The sequence below is a fragment of the Ictidomys tridecemlineatus genome, chromosome 10, assembly GCF_052094955.1.
Source record: "Ictidomys tridecemlineatus isolate mIctTri1 chromosome 10, mIctTri1.hap1, whole genome shotgun sequence".
Lineage (NCBI taxonomy): Eukaryota > Metazoa > Chordata > Mammalia > Rodentia > Sciuridae > Ictidomys > Ictidomys tridecemlineatus.
The window spans coordinates 57,605,053-57,623,220 of NC_135486.1; the positions used below are offsets into that span (position 1 = coordinate 57,605,053).

An 18,168-nucleotide genomic window follows, 5' to 3' on the forward strand; every position below is an offset into this window, starting at 1 on the left:
GAAGGGGCGGGGAGGGCGTGCCTTAGCGCGCGCTGGGCGCAGCCTTCGGCGCAATGGCCAAAGCCGACTGCCGTGTCCCGGCCCCACCCGGACGCTGAGCGCCTCCGACTGCCGAGCGCGCCGGCGCCGGGCCATGTACTCGGGGAACCGCAGCGGCAGCCAGGGCTCCTGGGAGGGCGACGGGCCTGCAGGCGCCGAGGGGTCGGCGCCAGAGGGGACGCTGAGCCCCACACCGCTCTTCAGTCCCGGCACTTATGAGCGCCTGGCTCTGCTGTTCGGCTCCGTGGGGCTGCTGGGCGCTGGCAGCAACCTGCTGGTGCTCGTCCTCTACTACAAGTTCCAGCGGCTCCGCACACCCACTCACCTCTTCTTAGTCAACATCAGCCTCGGCGACCTGCTGATGTCCCTCTTCGGGGTCACCTTTACCTTCGTGTCCTGCCTAAGGAACCGCTGGGTGTGGGACACCGTGGGCTGCGTGTGGGACGGGTTCAGCAGCAGCCTCTTCGGTGAGTTGGACCACGAGGAGGAAGCATCCTCGCCTCAGCTCCCCACTCCCAGCACTGACACTTCCCTCCTGCTTGGCTTCCCTCGCTCCTGCACGGCTGCAGAGCCTCACCACCCCTTCTGCCGCCCCCCGCGACCCCCAGTGCATGGTGTGTCTGCCACCTTCCCTAGTCTCCTCCACCCGCGCTGCCGCGACTTCGCTCTCGTGGCCCGCCTCTTCCCCCGCTCTCTGACCCTAAAGCGGCTTCATCCTGAGCTGCTCTTTCAGGCTCCAGCCCTTGCATAAAGTCTCTGGCTTCAGGCAAGCTCATCTTTCATCTCAGGTCTCTGTTTTCACCTCTTGATAAAACTCAACAGGGCATTTATTTCACCACAACGTTTTACATTTTGAGGAAACGAGGGCCTGTAGAGTCAAGAGATCCAAGAGGGAAAAAAAGGCTTATCTCATGAAAGTTGGAGGAAGAGACAAGACATTTAATTCATATATTGTTTTTTTCCTAAAATGAGAAGTGACGACCTAAAATTGTGGCAGCTTCTATTATTTTTTCTTTTGCTCATTAGCAGTTGTAAACCTTTGTTTCCTAAGGAATGAGAAAGTTTCATTCAGGTTCTTAGAATGCAGATTGGCATGTGTCCTATCAGGTATTTTATATTGTATTTTTCCTCCTTTATACTTTCCATCATACCAAAATCAACGGCTCAGAGAATCCCAAAACAGGTGAACAAATAATTAGCTATGTAGCCAATATATTTCATTAAAGGTGGAACTTGACAATTGATTGAAGATTTATTTGTACAGTATTCCTAATCCTTATGGAAGATTTTTAGGTCTCATTGAGATGACATTTTGAAGGATGCCCAACCCCAGTATATGATTCAAGACATATTCTAAGCTTAGGAAAGAACTTACTTTGTGTGTTCCAGGAATTTCATTTGTACAAAGAGTTGAAATAGAAATGTGTATTTTTTGAGGTCTTGAAGTTTCTTTTCTAAGTCTTGAAATCCATTGATGATTTATTACTACTATTATCTTGGCAGATATTAGAGATCAAAAGTCTTTATAACACCATTACAAATATTTTCTTATTCACCAACCCTCTATGCTGTGGCAAACCCAAATATTATGCTATTTTTCATGGTTAATTTTCTTAATATTTCAAAAGAAACAAGAAAATGTCAGAGAAGTCGTGATTTCATTTATTTGATTGCCTCAATGATTTTAGTATTCTCTTCCTCCCCAATAAGGATTAATCTGAGAATTTCCTTAATGCAAAAATTTGAAGCTTGCAAATGTACTGTAAATGTACAGATGACTCTGTGATTACACTCTTTATGTTAATTAAAGATATCTATTGGGCAGTTTTGTAGGCCCCACTGAACTTTGAAGAAGGTGATTCAAGCCTAAGCTTAAGGTATCAGTAAAGCTCTCCAAGGTGGGCAACGGTTGTTGGTTCACACAAATGAAAATTCTTATTTCCATGAAGTGCCTTTTCTGTGCTGGAAAATTGTGCACAAAGGAGTTTGAAAACAAGGATGTATCTAGTTTTTTTGTTGTGGTGGTTGTTTTTGTTTTTAATTTGTGCTTCCTCACCCATTTTCTTTGCTGGCCCCCACACTCTTGTATGCCTCTTTTTTCTCTTTTACCATTCCTGATCAGGTCACATATCAATCAGAAGTGATTTTTCTAAGATGCTAGAAACATTCGCCACATAATATTTTACCTGATGGCTGCTCTACTTCTCAAGGTGTTTAGTTAGTGCTTTCAACCATGATATCCTCATTTTAGAATTAGAGGTGGACGCTCTGAGATTAAAGAGTCAGACTTAAACACTGGAAACAAGAGTGAGATTACTGTGGGGTTTTAAAAGTTCTTAGTAAAGATTAAGAATTTCTTTGCCTGAATTGTGCTTCTAGATTAGGATTACAGATGAAAGTTTTCCCTTGTTGTTACCCTGAGCAAGAACTAATCGACCATGAAGTTTTGAAGGGAGAGGGAATTTAAAAATACCAGAAGTAAGTAGCTGCTTGTTCCTTAGGGTTTGGAGAGACTTTCCCATCCAGTGGGAAATTCACTGGCCTTAGGGTAAAAAGATGGGTCCTGCTTTTGATCCTGTGGGCTTTCTCAAGTCTCCCCTGCCATCAGTTTTTTCATTTTTATTATGGAGTAATTGAGCTTAATGTTCTTTAAGATCATCCTCTTACTTTGTATTTTGAGGATTCCTTTGATATGTGTAGTTTAGATGGTGCTGGGTATTGGTGCTAATGTCTTGTATTCTCATCTCCTACTCTCAGCCCTATTCCCTTCTAAGCCACGAATAAGCACATACCATGGTTGTTATTCTTCAATACCCCCATAGGTTCTGTCTTACTCTTTACAACCCACTAGAAGAAGACCAAATAAGCAAATCAGTATATTTTTACTAGAGTAAATCAGGTATATATATGCATGCATGAATATATCAGGCAGTTGTTTTATTTTGTCAGATCCTGTTTCTCAGAGAATTCTGAATATAAGTGAAATCTGATGTTCTTGAGGCAGAAACTTTTGACTAAATAGGACTGCTAGGATCACCATTTCAGTTAAACTGAGCAATGGGTCAGTAACCTAGTCAATTTAATCTAAGTTCTGATTGAATGGCTTTTTTTTTTTAACCAGTATCCATAATAATAATCAGTCCTTCTGGTCTTGGCAGGTCCAGCTTGTGCCAGTCTAGATTTAGATAGAATTAATAGTAGTAAAAATTAAAGGTCTAAGAACTTTCACTGCTACTATACCAGGATGGATAGAAAAGAGCACTGTAGGGTATATCTTTAACCTGAAGACTTCCAGGTGAGTATGTCTTTAGGCCGTTGCTATGCCACTTCTGGCCACACCTAGCATCAAACATTTGCTCTACAGATAGACTATAACCAGCATCATGCTGGAGGTTAATGGGGAGACTTCCTGCACCACACCTTCAAAATTAAATACATAACATATTATTGTTATCCTCAGCTGAGGATGTTTAGAAAAACCTTTTTTCTTGGGACACAGAGATTCAGGGTTAGAGTTTGGCAAAAATGCAAACCATTATTTTATTCAAATGTTAGAAATGGGTGATATTTATGTTAAGATATTTTAATATGTGAAACTAGGATTTTTTAAAATTATAAAATACACACATGCATATGTACGTTCATATAAAGACTGATTATATGTACATTTTTCCCCTCGGTCTGTTCTTTTGTGCCTAAATATTTTTAAATGCCAGCTGTTTTATTGAATTAATTTTTATGTAGTAATCTGACTGGTTAATAACTCAGTCAAAATAGTTGCTTGTTGCTATCACAAGATTCTAAGGGTGGTTGGGGCAAGAAAAAGTCTTATGCTTGGCTTTACCAAAATCACCTGTAGATTCTTGGGCACAGAAATATTCCTAATTGTGACAGTATTTGTATAGAACATGATCTGTTTCCATAAGCACAGTGAAGCCACACGTTTCATTTAGTCTAAACTCACAGCTGTATATAGTTTTATTCAGGTGGTTTCTTAAAAGCCAAAATTAAGTTATGCTAATTCTTTTTTGTTTTTGTGGGCCACTGTTTTCATTCTTTATTATTCTGGTTATTTTGGGGAGGGGGATATGCCTGTATTGTTCATTTTCAAGAAAGTAGAAAATATGTGAGAAAGCATTTGATGACTTGCTTTAGTAGAGTTTTGTATCCAGATATTAAGTCAGGTTCCAGTAGATTATAATTGGTATTGCATGAAATTACTTCTCTTATTTGTTTACAGTTGTATTCTTTCTTAAATTTTCTTCTTTCAGAGAAGAGTTCCAGTCACAAATGCATATGTGATGCATTTTGACATTTACTGCTAAGCCGAAATGCAGAAATGAAAACCACACGTCCGTTTTAATATTCTCAAATGTGATTAGATGTACTTTATCATGGTTTTATGCTACTGGCTTATAAAAAAAATACATTAAAAAAGGGAAACAGTTAAACAACTAGGACCTGCAAACCCAATGCTTCTGGGATTAACTGGAACATCACAAGGAGAGATTTTATTATGCATAAGCAGACCTCAGCAGAGCCCTCAGCCTAGATTTATACACATTTCCTTCATCAGCAGCTGTCACAAGACACTTTGCCTCCTAGAATGGCAGACATTCTCCCCACAGAGTTTGATGTGGTTATAATAGGGACAGGTCTGCCTGAATCCATCCTTGCTGCTGCATGCTCAAGAAGTGGACAGAGGGTTCTACATATTGATTCAAGAAGCTACTATGGAGGGAATTGGGCTAGTTTCAGTTTTTCAGGATTGCTATCCTGGTTGCAGGAGTATCAGCAAAACAGAGATACTGAGGAAGAAAATACTGCCTGGCAAGACTTGATTCATGAAACAGAGGAAGGCATCACTCTTTGCAAGAAGGATGAAACCATTCAACACATAGAAGTTTTTTGCTATGCCAGTCAAGATAAAGAGCACAATGTTCAAGAGATCGGTGCTCTTCAGAAAAGTCCCTCTTCAATGGCATCTAGTACCCTCATTGAATCTGTGGATTCTGCGTGCTTGCCCAAAGAAAGGGACTCCTCATACTTCACTAGCTCTGAAATATCTGCCCAACATACCCAAAAAAGTGATAAAGATATTTCACTAGAAGTAACTGATATACAAGAATCATTAGAGAAAGATAAAACTTGTATACACACAATTTCAGGTGGGAGTAAAGGTGAAAACAAACCTACAATAGAAGATAACATTGATCAGCCAAAGAGAAATAGGATTACTTATCCTCTAATAGTTGAAGAAGGCAGGAGATTTAATATTGATTTGGTATCAAAGCTGCTATATTCCCAAGGATCACTGATTGATCTTTTAATCAAATCAAATGTTAGTCGTTATGCAGAATTTAAAAATGTAACTAGGATTCTTGCATTTCGGGAAGGAAAGGTAGAACAGGTGCCTTGCTCCAGAGCAGATGTGTTTAATAGCAAAGAACTCACTATGGTTGAAAAAAGGATGCTGATGAAATTTCTTACCTTTTGTTTAGACTATGAACAACAACCTGATGAATACCAAGATTTCAAGCAATGTTCATTTTCAGAGTTCTTAAAAACTAAAAAGTTAACCCCCAGCCTCCAACACTTTATACTACACTCAATTGCAATGACATCAGAATCATCATGTAGCACATTAGATGGCCTTAAAGCAACAAAAAACTTCCTTCAGTGTCTTGGACGGTTTGGCAACACTCCATTTTTATTTCCCTTATATGGCCAAGGAGAAATTCCCCAGTGTTTTTGCAGGATGTGTGCTGTTTTTGGTGGAATCTATTGTCTTCGCCATAAAGTACAATGCCTTGTAGTTGACAAAGAATCTGGTAGATGTAAAGCAATTATAGATCACTTGGGTCAAAGAATAAATGCTAAATATTTTATTGTGGAGGATAGTTACCTTTCTCAGGAAACATGCTCCAATGTGCAGTATAAACAGATCTCAAGGGCAATACTCATTACAGATCAGTCTGTACTAAAGACAGAGTCAGATCAACAGATTTCCATTTTGATAGTGCCTCCAATGGAATCAGGAACCTGTTCTGTTCGGGTCACGGAATTATGTTCATCAACCATGACATGCATGAAAGACACCTATCTAGTACATCTGATCTGTGCATCTTCAAAAACAGCAAGAGAAGACTTAGAATCCGTGGTGAAGAAATTATTCACTCCTTTTACTGAAACAAAAGAAGAAAAAGAAGAACTTAGAAAGCCAAGACTTTTGTGGGCTCTATATTTTAATATGAGAGATTCCTCGGGAATCAGCAGAAGCTCCTATGATGGCTTACCTTCAAATGTTTATGTCTGCTCTGGGCCTGACTGTGGACTGGGAAATGAGCATGCAGTCAAACAAGCAGAAACTCTGTTTCAGGAGATGTTTCCTGGTGAAGAATTCTGTCCTCCTCCTCCAAATCCAGAAGACATTATCTTTGATGGTGATGATAAGCAACCAGAAGCTCCTGGAACCAACGTAATAATGGCCAAGCTTGAATCCCCCGAGGAAAGCCAAAACTTGGAAAGCCCGGGGAAGCATCTTCAGAATTAGAAAAGAACTCAAAATGCTCTTCATCCTGGAATCGATATATTATTATTTGAAGGACATCTTCCTACATAAAAGAATGGTATGCAGATTTTTTTAACATGATTTGAGACATTGGGCACTGGGTGTCTTTGTGAACCTATTATTTGTCACTGGACTTTTTTTTTTTTTTTAAATTTCAGAATCGGCTCCATGATCCAGAATATCAAAAAAGGATTAGCTTTATTTTAATATTGGGTATTGTGTGAGGATTCCATGTTAGCAGCTTTGCTAAAGAAAAGTAATATTGTGCCTACTGCTGGTCTTTAAATTTTCTTTATCTATAGAATAATTAATATCATTTAAGAAACACTCTAGTTACTATTGCAACTACTAAAATTGCTATCACCTCTGCTTGAATAGTGAAACACATACAAATAATAAATTTTGTGAGTCTTTTGTAAATAATATAAACATGTAGGCTTGGTAGTAGGAATAGCAATAGTACAAATACCAATATGATAAAATACAATTGTTTCTAATTGTTAAGTCTGATGTTAACAATACATTTTGCAGGTGAATTTATCTACTTGACCCTTATAACCCATGAGGCAGTGAGACCATTATAGCCTTCTACTTTAAAGAGTCAAGAGTTTGTAGTTGAAGAGCTCATTTGTGGGAGATACACTCCAAGGAAATTTAGAAGTTAGAGTAGTTAAAAAAAAAAATCTGTAAAACCTTGCTTTGACATCTAAAACAAAAGATCTTCCAACAAGTAACTCAGGCCAAAATAAAAGATAAATGACCCCAGAAAAAAGATATTTCAGGATGACCATTCCAAAATTCCTAAAAAGGATCCAAAGGAAAAACTGAGTGGGACACTTTTAACCTAGGATTATAGATTATTTTAAAATTTTCTGCTTAAATAGACTTTCTTATCCCAGTTTTCTCAGGATGAAACTACCACCTTTTTGTCTCTGTCACTTTAATTAGCAATAGTAACCAAGATACTGAGTCAAAGTAGGATTTACTGTGCCCCTATGGTTGTGTCCCATCCCACAAATAGGTAACAACAGCCTTCATAAAGGTGAAAGCTTGGGAAGCTGTCAGAGGAGATGAATTTCCATGATTAATTCCATTTCCAATCCTTAGGCAGAGAGAATGATAATCCTATAGAAACCCAAACTATTTCATAACCGTGTTTGTTCTCAAAATAGCATTTACTATGTGCTGGGCATACTGTGCTTTCTCACTACAGTTTCTCAATAATATAAGGCAGATACTATTGCATACATTTTCAAAGAAGTATGGAAACTCAGTTATTAATCATTACTCATTCTGATGTGTGGATGAGCCAGTATTGGAACCCATTCTTTCATGATTCCATAAACCATTCATCTTTCCATCTGCAATCATTGTTAGAAACGTATAGGTACAGAATGAGAATGAAAAGGTGCCCATGAAAATCAAAATCTAATGTTGCTGGGCAAGAAAAGTAGACAGACCCTGGTCTTGCAGCTTGTTGTTAAGTCAGAGAAATGTGAATAAGATTAATTAAATGTATTAGAGCTATGAATCTCATTGAAGCAGAATTCGACTTAAGTTTAACAAAATAATGCTCTTTGGTGACATCTTTTGGTCTGAAGTTCTAAAAAATGTTAGTAGACCAAAATATGTTCTAATTCAGTCCTTCATCACAGATTTAAGTAATTGACAGATTTAAGTAAGACAGATTTAAGTAATTGACAGCATACTGGAAGTATAAAAATCATGGGCTGATATTAATATTGACTTTTAAAATACAGTAAAGTGGTATATTAGTAAGTAGATACTAAAGTTTAAACCTATCAAAAAGTTGAAATGCCTAATTACTACAAAATACTAATTAAAATGAATAAAATTATAAGATAAATAAAATGAAAGTGAAAGTAATTCAGACTTACTAAAGTTTTTCAGTATCACAGGTTATTCATGAGAAATACAGAAAAATAACAGTGAAAAGTTGCAAAATATGGTATCAACAGACATAATGGAAATAAAAATAAAAAGTATTATATGAGGCCACAAAAGAGATTGTTTTAAAAAACTAACAATGAATATCTTACTTTCTTAAATCAATACAAAATAGCAAGTTGGAAATAAGACAAGTTATAAACTGTAAAAAGCATTTAAAAATATAGAGGATATTATAATCTAGTATAGTTTTCTGACAAATTAGAATTTGACCCAATGGATTTATTAACTTTTTTAAATGTTTAAGGAAAATGTGTATCAAAAAAGATGATATACTAACATTAATTGCATTTTGAGGTACATACGGCTTCAATATTAAAATTCAAACATTCTTTAAAAGGTCTCATTCTTAGCAAATGCAATATGAAAAGGAAAATGTTGGCAAATAATACATCAACAAAAGTATTTATTGTGACTCAGAAGGCTGATGTTCAGCAAAGCAGCCATTATATCAACATAAGTAGAATAAAATGGTAAAAAATTCAAAGTATTAGCTACTGCCAAAGTTAGTAGTCTCAACTCTTTAAAAATTTATCATTCATCTTTGTTTTAATTATCTTTGGTAATGATTTCATTTTTTTAGTGTGATAATTACTTGAAACTAATAATTAATATTCATATTGAGGAAACAAATATTTCTCAGTTTGAAATTAAACTATGCTGGCACCATTTTCTTTATATATGGTTGAAGAAATTTGCCATTGTGAAAAAGAAATTCACAAAATAAGAAAGATAAGAAAACACCACAAATTTTATTTTCTATTTACATGGCTTTATAGCTAGCTAATCTTATACTGTCATATAAATCTATTAATGAGACTAATTCAGGAAGTTGCAGGATATATCATTGTTAAAAATCTAATTTCTATATGCCAACAGTGACTGCAGTGTTTGGGTATTAATATATATGAACCATATAAAGGATGTTATGCAACTATATTGAGACAATTTAAGAAAAATGCTTAAATAGAAGCAGGTTGAAGGAGCTAAATTTAAAATATGTGCATACTCTCACGAGAGACATCCTGATATAATGGAAAAGTTGTACATGTGGAATCCTAGCATCACATCTTATTAGTTGTCTCAGGGAAAAACACTTTTAGCTTCCATTTTACCACCTATATTAGAATTAATAATTATTGTGAGGATTGAGTTAGTGAACATGAAATTATTGTCCAAAGGAATGTCAATATATAACATGGATGTGTAGATTTATTTTAATACCATTTAACATTCCTACTGGATGTTTCATGTAACTTGACAGAATTGAAAGAAATTACCTAGGCAAGTAAACAGGTAAAGATGTTTTTAAATTACGAGAAAAAGTGGGAGCTTTGCCTTTTAAGTCTTTGAAGCATGCCTTTGAGTGACTTATCTAAAAATTCTGTGATGCTGAGCAGAAAGCTTAGCTAATATGAATAAACAGAGGTATTTAATAGCCACTGACAGAAAGTATTTAATAACTATTGGTAGAAAGACTAGTTGTTTCATTTTGGACATAGATTAACATCATATGATAATGCAATTTATGCCAGTTGAATTAAAATGTTAACTATAAAAGTAAAAACGAAAATATTACAATTTTCATTCCAATATTGGTGCCAAGGAACTTCATGGCAATGAGAAATATTGACAAGGTAGATCAACAAATAAAAAGATGAAAAATTATAATGAACAAAAAGAAAAGGTGGAATAAAAAGGGTGTTTGCATTATATAAGTGGTTTAATAATGTTTTTAAAAGTAGATGGAAATCCTTAAGGCTTTGTCCTCTTTACTAGGTAGATTTAGTAAGGGATAGGTTACAAATGAGAAGATATAAGTAAAAATAAATTTTTAGAAAGATGTTCAAGTTAAATATTTTAAAAGGAGATTTAAATGACTTTGACCTAGTTCTTGCTATTAAGCAAAACTTTTAAATTTGTGTTTGTCTATACCAATAGCACTATATATTAGTAGTCATTTTAAAGAACTAACAAGACTAACAAGAGCTCTGTAACTGATTTTTTTTTTTTTAATATACCAGATCACTTTGAATACCACATGTATGCCTGGGAAAATACTTAAAAGAAAGAAAGAAAGAAAAAGCTACCTGTAGCAGTTCCTTTCATACAAATTTAAAAGAAAAAAAGCCTATTAATTCAGAAATGGAAAAATTTTGGTGTATTGTTGTTGCTATCATAAACATATAGCCATTAGTTAATATTGATATATGTAAAATTGTATGCAAAACTGAGATCAAAAAATGTTAATTAGAACATATATTTACATATTTGTATAAATTTGTATGTATCTGTGTTGAAAAGAATCAGAAGACATTTAAGTAATTGCAGTTTAATAAGGGGTTCTTTTTTCTGTAAAATACTGATGTGTAAAATAAAGAATAAAAGATTTATTGTAAGTTGGAATTCTGAATTGTTGAGAAAATTACTGATTTTTTGGAAACTCCTCAGATTCTACTTTAAATTAAAAATTTTTTAAAAAATTCTAAGTGATAAAGGTTCAAAAAGTTAATCTCCAGAAATGTGTGGCAGAAAGTTTTCTAAGTCTTGGTGGAAAGGAATTCTTGGTCACAGTGGACTTTGTATCTTTTGTAACTTAATTGCCCAGCATTAAAGAATGATAATAAAAATAATAGTAATGCGTTCCAGGACCTTAGCAGTTAGAAATTGCATACTTTCATAGCCCCAAATCCAAGAACAGACATAATATGGGAGTGTCAGAGCGGAGAGAAGAAGGCTGGATTCATAGAAGTGGCTGGGTGGGGTCTGCAGGGAGACCTAGGTTGAGGACAGATTTCAGGACTGAGGATGCGGGCAGACCATTTCTCCCAGTCCCTAGAGATCCAAATCAAGGTGATTTAATTCAACAAACAGGTTAAACACCAATTGGATTCTAAGATCCAGAAATATAAAAATGAATAGAATAAATTCTTTCTACCTGAGAAACATTTTGTTTAGAATATTTAGTTTAAAGTCTCTTTTACCTTAATGAGTACTTTATACCTTTTCTATACATCACAATTTCAGTTGTAAATACCACTGTTCCCCTTCCCTTAATTCACCAAAGAAAAAAGTGCATGGCATTTATTTTATAGGGTGCCCAAATCTTTTGTTACACCCTTGGAAACAGGTAGTTAAAGGGTTAAAATCTGGGTCAGCTAGCACTTTCTGAAATCTATTTCAGCTACTAATTATTTATTAGTATGGCAGTTATAAGCTTTGTGTCCTGCTTGGGGTAAGAGCAAAGAGAAGGTAGAAGAAATTGGGTCCAGAAACTCAAAAATCATTGGGGGTTTGGAGAGTACGAAGTGTAAAGTAATCTAAGTGAGACAAGCAGATCAGTTTTAATACCAAGAAATCCTCTAGTAAGGATTAGTTTAATTTGCTTTTATCTGGATGGATCAAGTCATGCTCCCATTTGCCTTGAGTTGTTCCCTCTGAAGATTTTTAAATGTGTACCTTCATTATAAAGAGGCATTGTTTCTAGCAGAGTTCTTTTTCATTTAACCAACCACCTTATGTATTCACATTGCAACAGCAGGGGGTGCAGTTCCTCCAATTTTCTATCAGGCGTTAATAATACAGAACATGGTTCACCTAAAAGTTTGACTGACATGAATATTGTGACGACAATTCTGCTTCAGCATGTATAGGAATGCTTTTCTTCTGACAACTCTATTATGTGATCCGAAGAATAACTGCAGAAGGTAAGAATGGGCAAGTATTTATATTTACTTTATAGCTGAGACCTGGAAGAATCAAAGTAACTTGCCTGAACTCACTCCTAGTTAGTTTTTAGATCCACTAGTAAGACTTGAAATGCTACTATTCCATTTTGCCTCCATCACAAGAGAGGGAATTATTGCTTATATAAGAGTGCATAACAACTTGGGTTAAATCCTCAGTTCCATGTCCTAGTTTCTATGTTCAGTTTTGGGAATACAAGATAGTGATTATAACACAGAGCACTTACCATATGCTACATATTAACTATAAGTTCTTGTTATCTTTATTTGGTCCTCATAAGAATCCAATTGGTAGGTACTTATTCCCATTTTGCAGTTGGAGAAACAAACACAAGACAAAGAACTTGACCAAGATCACATGCTGTGCTGGTAAGTGGTAGAAGGGACTTCAGATTCAGGCAGTCTGATGCCATAAACCAAATGTGACAGAGATATGACGTGGTATTTTCAGAAAGTTGTCAAATCTGGTTGTCAATCAGATTAAGTCCAATATTTCAGAAACTGGTATTTCTTCACTATATTGTTTCATGTTTTCAAATAACCCCACAAGGGTAGTAATGTTTTCATGTAAAATGAAAAATATGACTCAATACATACTTCTCAAAATTACAGAATTAGTTAAGTAGTGCAACTTTCAATCTATTGGGACTGACATTGTTGCACAAGTAACCACTGTTTTAATCAGGCTGTAGTAATCACTATAATATAGGTGTAGATAAACTTTAATGGATGCACAGAGAAATGACTTTTGACTGACTAGGGAAATCTGGGGATGATTCACAAAAGCAAAGGTATTTGGACAGGGCCCTGAACAGGATTTCCACAGACTGCTGTGTGGGAAAACATTCTGTGCAAAAAGAATGGCAGAAACAAAGCATACAGGCATCATGGACATGGCGTGCCTGGCTCAAGCCATGCTTGAGGAGAGCCTGCACTGATGTGGAGAGGCAGGACATATGGGATAGGGGCCAACGAGATTGGGACTTTTATTCAGTGGATAACACACTGTGCACGTGTTTTCTTCCTAAGACCTGTATTTCAGAGGCTACCCTGGTGGCTGTGTGTAGGAGGCTGGGAAGAAGGTACAGAGACTGGATGCAGGTGATTGGTAAGGGGGAAGCATGTGATAAGACCTGGGTAGGGCAGGGTAATAGAAATGAAAGAAGCAGAGAACAATTCGGAGGTAGAAATACAGGACCTGGAGAATGATTATTTTGTTTATTTATTTACTTTTATTTATATATGACAGCAGAATGCTTACAATTCTTATTACACAAATAGAGCACAATTTTCATATTTCTGGTTGTATACAAAGTATATTCACACCAATTTGTGTCTTCATACATTTACTTTGAATAATAATGATTGATTATCATGTTCCACCATTATTTCTAACCCCATGCCTCCTCCCTTCCCCTCCTATCTAGAGTTCATCTATTCCTCCCATGCTCCTGCTCCCTAACCCATTATGAATCAGCCTCTTTATATCAAAGAAAACATTCAACATTTGGTTATTTGGGGTTGACTAACTTCACTTAGCATTCTCTTCTCTAACTCCATCCATTTACCTGCAAATGCCATGATTTTATTCTCTTTTATTGCTGAGTAATATTCATATTGTGTATATATGCCACATTTTTTTTATCCATTCATTTATTGAAGGGCATCTAGGTTGGTTCCACAGTTTAGTTATTGTGAATTGTGCTGCTATAAACACTGATGGGACTATGTCCCTGTAGAATATTCTTTTTTAAGTCCTTTGGGTATAGACCGAGGAGAGGGATAGCTGGGTCAAATGGTGGTTCCATACCTAATTTCTGGAGAATGATTATATGTCCCACATAAGAGAGAGAGAATAGGAAGTTGAAAATGACTAAAATTTCATCTTTGGTATTTGATTGAGTGATACATTTAACCAAGACTGGGAACAGGTTTTGAAGAAAAGCAAAAGGATTTGGGTTTGCTCATACAAGATAATCAGTATATGGTTTTGGAAGGTCTTAGAGTACTCTGCATGTCAAGCTAAGGACTATTGACTTTATCCTAGTAGAGAAACAATGTTATTAAACAAGGAATTGAACTGGTTGCATTTGAGGGGTGTGTGTGTGTTTTTCCCTATCCTCACACCCCCACCCACTATGTTTGGAGGATTACAAAGGAGGCATGACTGCAGACAGAGAGTCTAGACATAAGGCTATTATAGTAGTTTGGCAAGAGATGGTGAGGATCTAAATTAGGTCAATAGTTGGAGAGCGAAGGACAGGTTTGAGAATTATTGAGAAGATTAACTCAGCATGACTCAATGGTTGGTCGCACATGAATGCTGCAGGAAAATTTAAAAAGAGCTGGTAGATATAGACCTAGGGGGAATATAGACATAGTGCCCAGCCTGAATTTAACACAGTAACTCCTGCTTTTGGATTAGTTCTGGGTTAGAAAGATTCCTTTTCTAGAATTCCTAAGTACACTCTATTTATTTATTTTCTCCTAGGCTTATGAAGAATCAAGGATTTGAATTAGGTATTGCCAATACCTTGACTACCAGAGAATCTGTCTTAAGATCTGTCCAAATAGGGGGAAAAAAAAAAAAAGCCAATGATGCAAGAAAGAATACAAAGTCCTGATGGCGTTATTTCAGGCCCTAGTTATGTGCCTCACATCTTTTTTCTATTGGGCAACTATGGCTAAAACAATTGCCACTTTGAACTTTTGGTTACATAGATAATTCATTTTTTTTCCTTAAGGAAAATAAATATAGAATAGAAATAGCATATAATATAGGAGGAAGAGCCAGTTGTGTGGTGCATGCCTGTAATCCCAATGACTTGGGAGGCTAAGGCAGGAGAAACCCAAGTTCAAGGCCAATCTCTAATTTAGAGAGATCCTGTCTCAAAAAGTGCACCTTCATTCAATTCCTAGTACTGGGGTAGAAGGGATATATATGTATATACACAAACACACCACACATATCACATATATATGAAAAATGTTATAGAAACCACAGGGAATTTCAACAAGAGTCAGGTTCAAAGTGATAATATTGCAAAGAGGTGGAGTGAACTAATGTTTTAATGATTTATCAGTTGCATTCAGGGTCAGTAGGTATATAGAGGACAACTTTAATCAGTTGCAGAGTGGCTAGAGATGAGTTGTCATATACTGTGACATATATAAGAAGGAATGAAGTGAATATCCAATAATATGTGATTGGGGATTTAATTTCTGTTCTGGTGGCTATTTTGAAAGTACTAAAATTTTGTATTGAAAGTACTAAAATTTTATGTACTTTCTCATCCTAGCATTATATTGCCAAGAATTCTCTCAAGGATGTATATAAATGAATTATAACATCCATTGCCACACTTAGAGAGTGCTATATGGCAGGTACTATTATAAGTGTACTATTATAAGGTAATTGCATATCAGTTACCTCAGTATTCATCCCAACTTTGTGGGGTTCTTGAGTATTATTATTACCCTGTTTTATAGTAAGGAACTTAAAATACCAAGATATTTACTTGTTTGGAATCACACAAAAAGTAGATATAGAACCTGAACGTAATGTCCATGATCATAATGTTCTATTGTCCCTCCTCACAGTACTGTTAGAAAAGTGATAAACTGAAAGAAATCCAAATGTGCATGGTGTGAAATCAGAAAAAGCATATGTTCTAGAAATCAAAATACCACTGAGCAACTCATTCAGGACTCAGACCTTGCAAACACTTTGCTCTCTAGAAGATGGTCAGAATGAATCCCATCATATCTCTCATCTTTCTTGAGGTCCCTCCTTGGCAAAGGGGAAAACCTCTCCAGTCGGCCATGATTGGACTCACATTTTTTTTTTTTTTTATGGCTCATGTACTTCTTTTTTTTTTTAAATTTTTTATTTTTTTTATTGGTTGTTCACAACATTACAAAGCTCTTGACATATCATATTTCATACATTAGATTGAAGTGGGTTATGAACTCCCAATTTTACCCCAAATGCAGATTGCAGAATCACGTCGGTTACACATCCACAATTTTGATCTGGTCCAATCTTGAACTCCTCCTATGTAACCTCTAGAGCCTCACCTCAGAAACTATAAACTCTTCTAAATCTTCAACATCTCAACATTTTCTCTACCTGCTTACTTTAATTGAACTCTGGATGTCCCCCAGGATCCTAACTCTCCACCTCTCCCATTTGTCTTTCTTTTAACACACCAAATACCCCAGGACCAGATGCTAGAATAGGTACACATTGAGTATCATTGATGTTTCCAAAGCATTACTCCCTTGTTCTATAAAACCCTTTGCTTCATCAACATTCCCCCATAATGAGGCTGCAAAGTTGAACTATCACAGATATGCAAGGAATATAAAAGCTTTTTGGCTATCATTTCTCTCATTCAGTGTTGGATCATTTCCATCAGTTGGAAATCTAATCACCATCCCCAACTGTCCCTTGACTTGTGACTCCTTTTTCTATTCTTTATTTAAACAGCCAGCCTTCGAATTGTCTTCTACTTGCTACTTCCATATCCTCAATGTTTTGTTTTATAAATTATTTAAATACAGGAAAGTGCAAATGATAATACAAGTACCCACATATCTACCCTGCAACACGAACAAGTATTAATATTTTTAGATATGTTCTAATCCATCTTTTAAGGATTAAAGTATTACAGATAAAATCCATGCCTACGTATTTCTTTTTTCAGTTCATCTCACTTCCTTCCCAGAAGTCACCACAAACATGAATTTAATTTGAGTCCAAGCAGTGCTTCAGTCCTTTTGCTCAATTTTTTTTATCCATTTCCTTCTCTTGACAAACATCAGGTTATTTCCTGGTTTTCACTCTAATATAATCAATGTTTCAAAGCATATCCTTATAATATCTCTTCCTACCCAAAGTACAGAATTGATCTAGGGCTATACTGATCAATATAGTAACTATTAGTCACACAGATCTCTGGAGCTCTTGAAACATTGCCAGTCTATACTGAGATGTCACTGAAAGTTGAGATTTCAACATGTGCATTTGGGGAAAGACGAAGACACAAGCATGCTGTCTGCAACTGTTAAATGTTGTTAGAATTAATAGATTTCTTTATACTTTTTAAAATATTTTTAGTTGTTGATAGACCTTTATTTTATTCATTTATTTATATGTGGTGCTGAGATTTGAACCCAGTGCCTCACACATGTGAGGTGAGGCAAGTGCTCTACCACTGAGCCATAACCCAGCCCTCTTTATATTTTTTTAAGTGTGGCTGTTAGTAGAATTTAAGTAATCTATTTGGTACATAGCATATTTTTCTAAACAGCACTGCTCAAAGTAGTAAATATAGAATTACTAGACATATATATGCTGGGAAAAATTTTAAATTGTTTTTTACCTTCTTTAGTCCTACTCCTTTATGTAAAGCTTTCCCAGTTCTCCAGTTCTCAGACCTTCCCTCTCCCTGAGTTCCTATGATGTTCCATCTGTATGTCTCATTAGGCATTTCAACTATCCAATTTTGTATTCTGGTTTGTCTTTTTGTGTTGCTTTTCCCCCTCTACATTAAGGACGATAGATTATGAGTTGGCTTTCACAGCATTAAGCTCAGGGACCTACACATTAGGACTACTCAAATAATTAACAAAGATTTAGACACCTCTGACTTGTTGATTGTCTGCTTTTAAGCTGTGATTTGTCCCAGAACATTTATTCATGCAGAAAATGCCATAAGTTTAATGTGCATCAGGCTTCAATTTGCTCTCCATCATAGGAGAAAATGAAGAAGTATCATAGGTTTCCACTTTGCCTCCTTTTTCGTGATGAAACTATCTGCCCAATACTTCCCACTGGGCTCT

General features: G+C 36.0%; 1 protein-coding gene across 5 annotated transcripts in view; it reads left to right on the forward strand.

The window, feature by feature from the left end:
* Positions 1-18,168, forward strand: part of Opn3 (opsin 3) — a 43,062-nt gene continuing 24,894 nt past the window's right edge. For 3 of the 5 annotated variants that reach the window (XM_040278715.2, XM_005326574.5, XM_040278716.2), the window contains exon 1: positions 1-506. In XM_040278715.2, the coding sequence (XP_040134649.1) occupies positions 134-506 (373 nt within the window). In that variant the 5' untranslated portion in view covers positions 1-133. Of the gene's footprint in view, positions 507-4,310; positions 4,649-5,540; positions 10,985-18,168 lie in introns of those variants that run through there. The other 2 variants (XM_078022993.1, XM_040278717.2) reach the window with 2 other exon arrangements.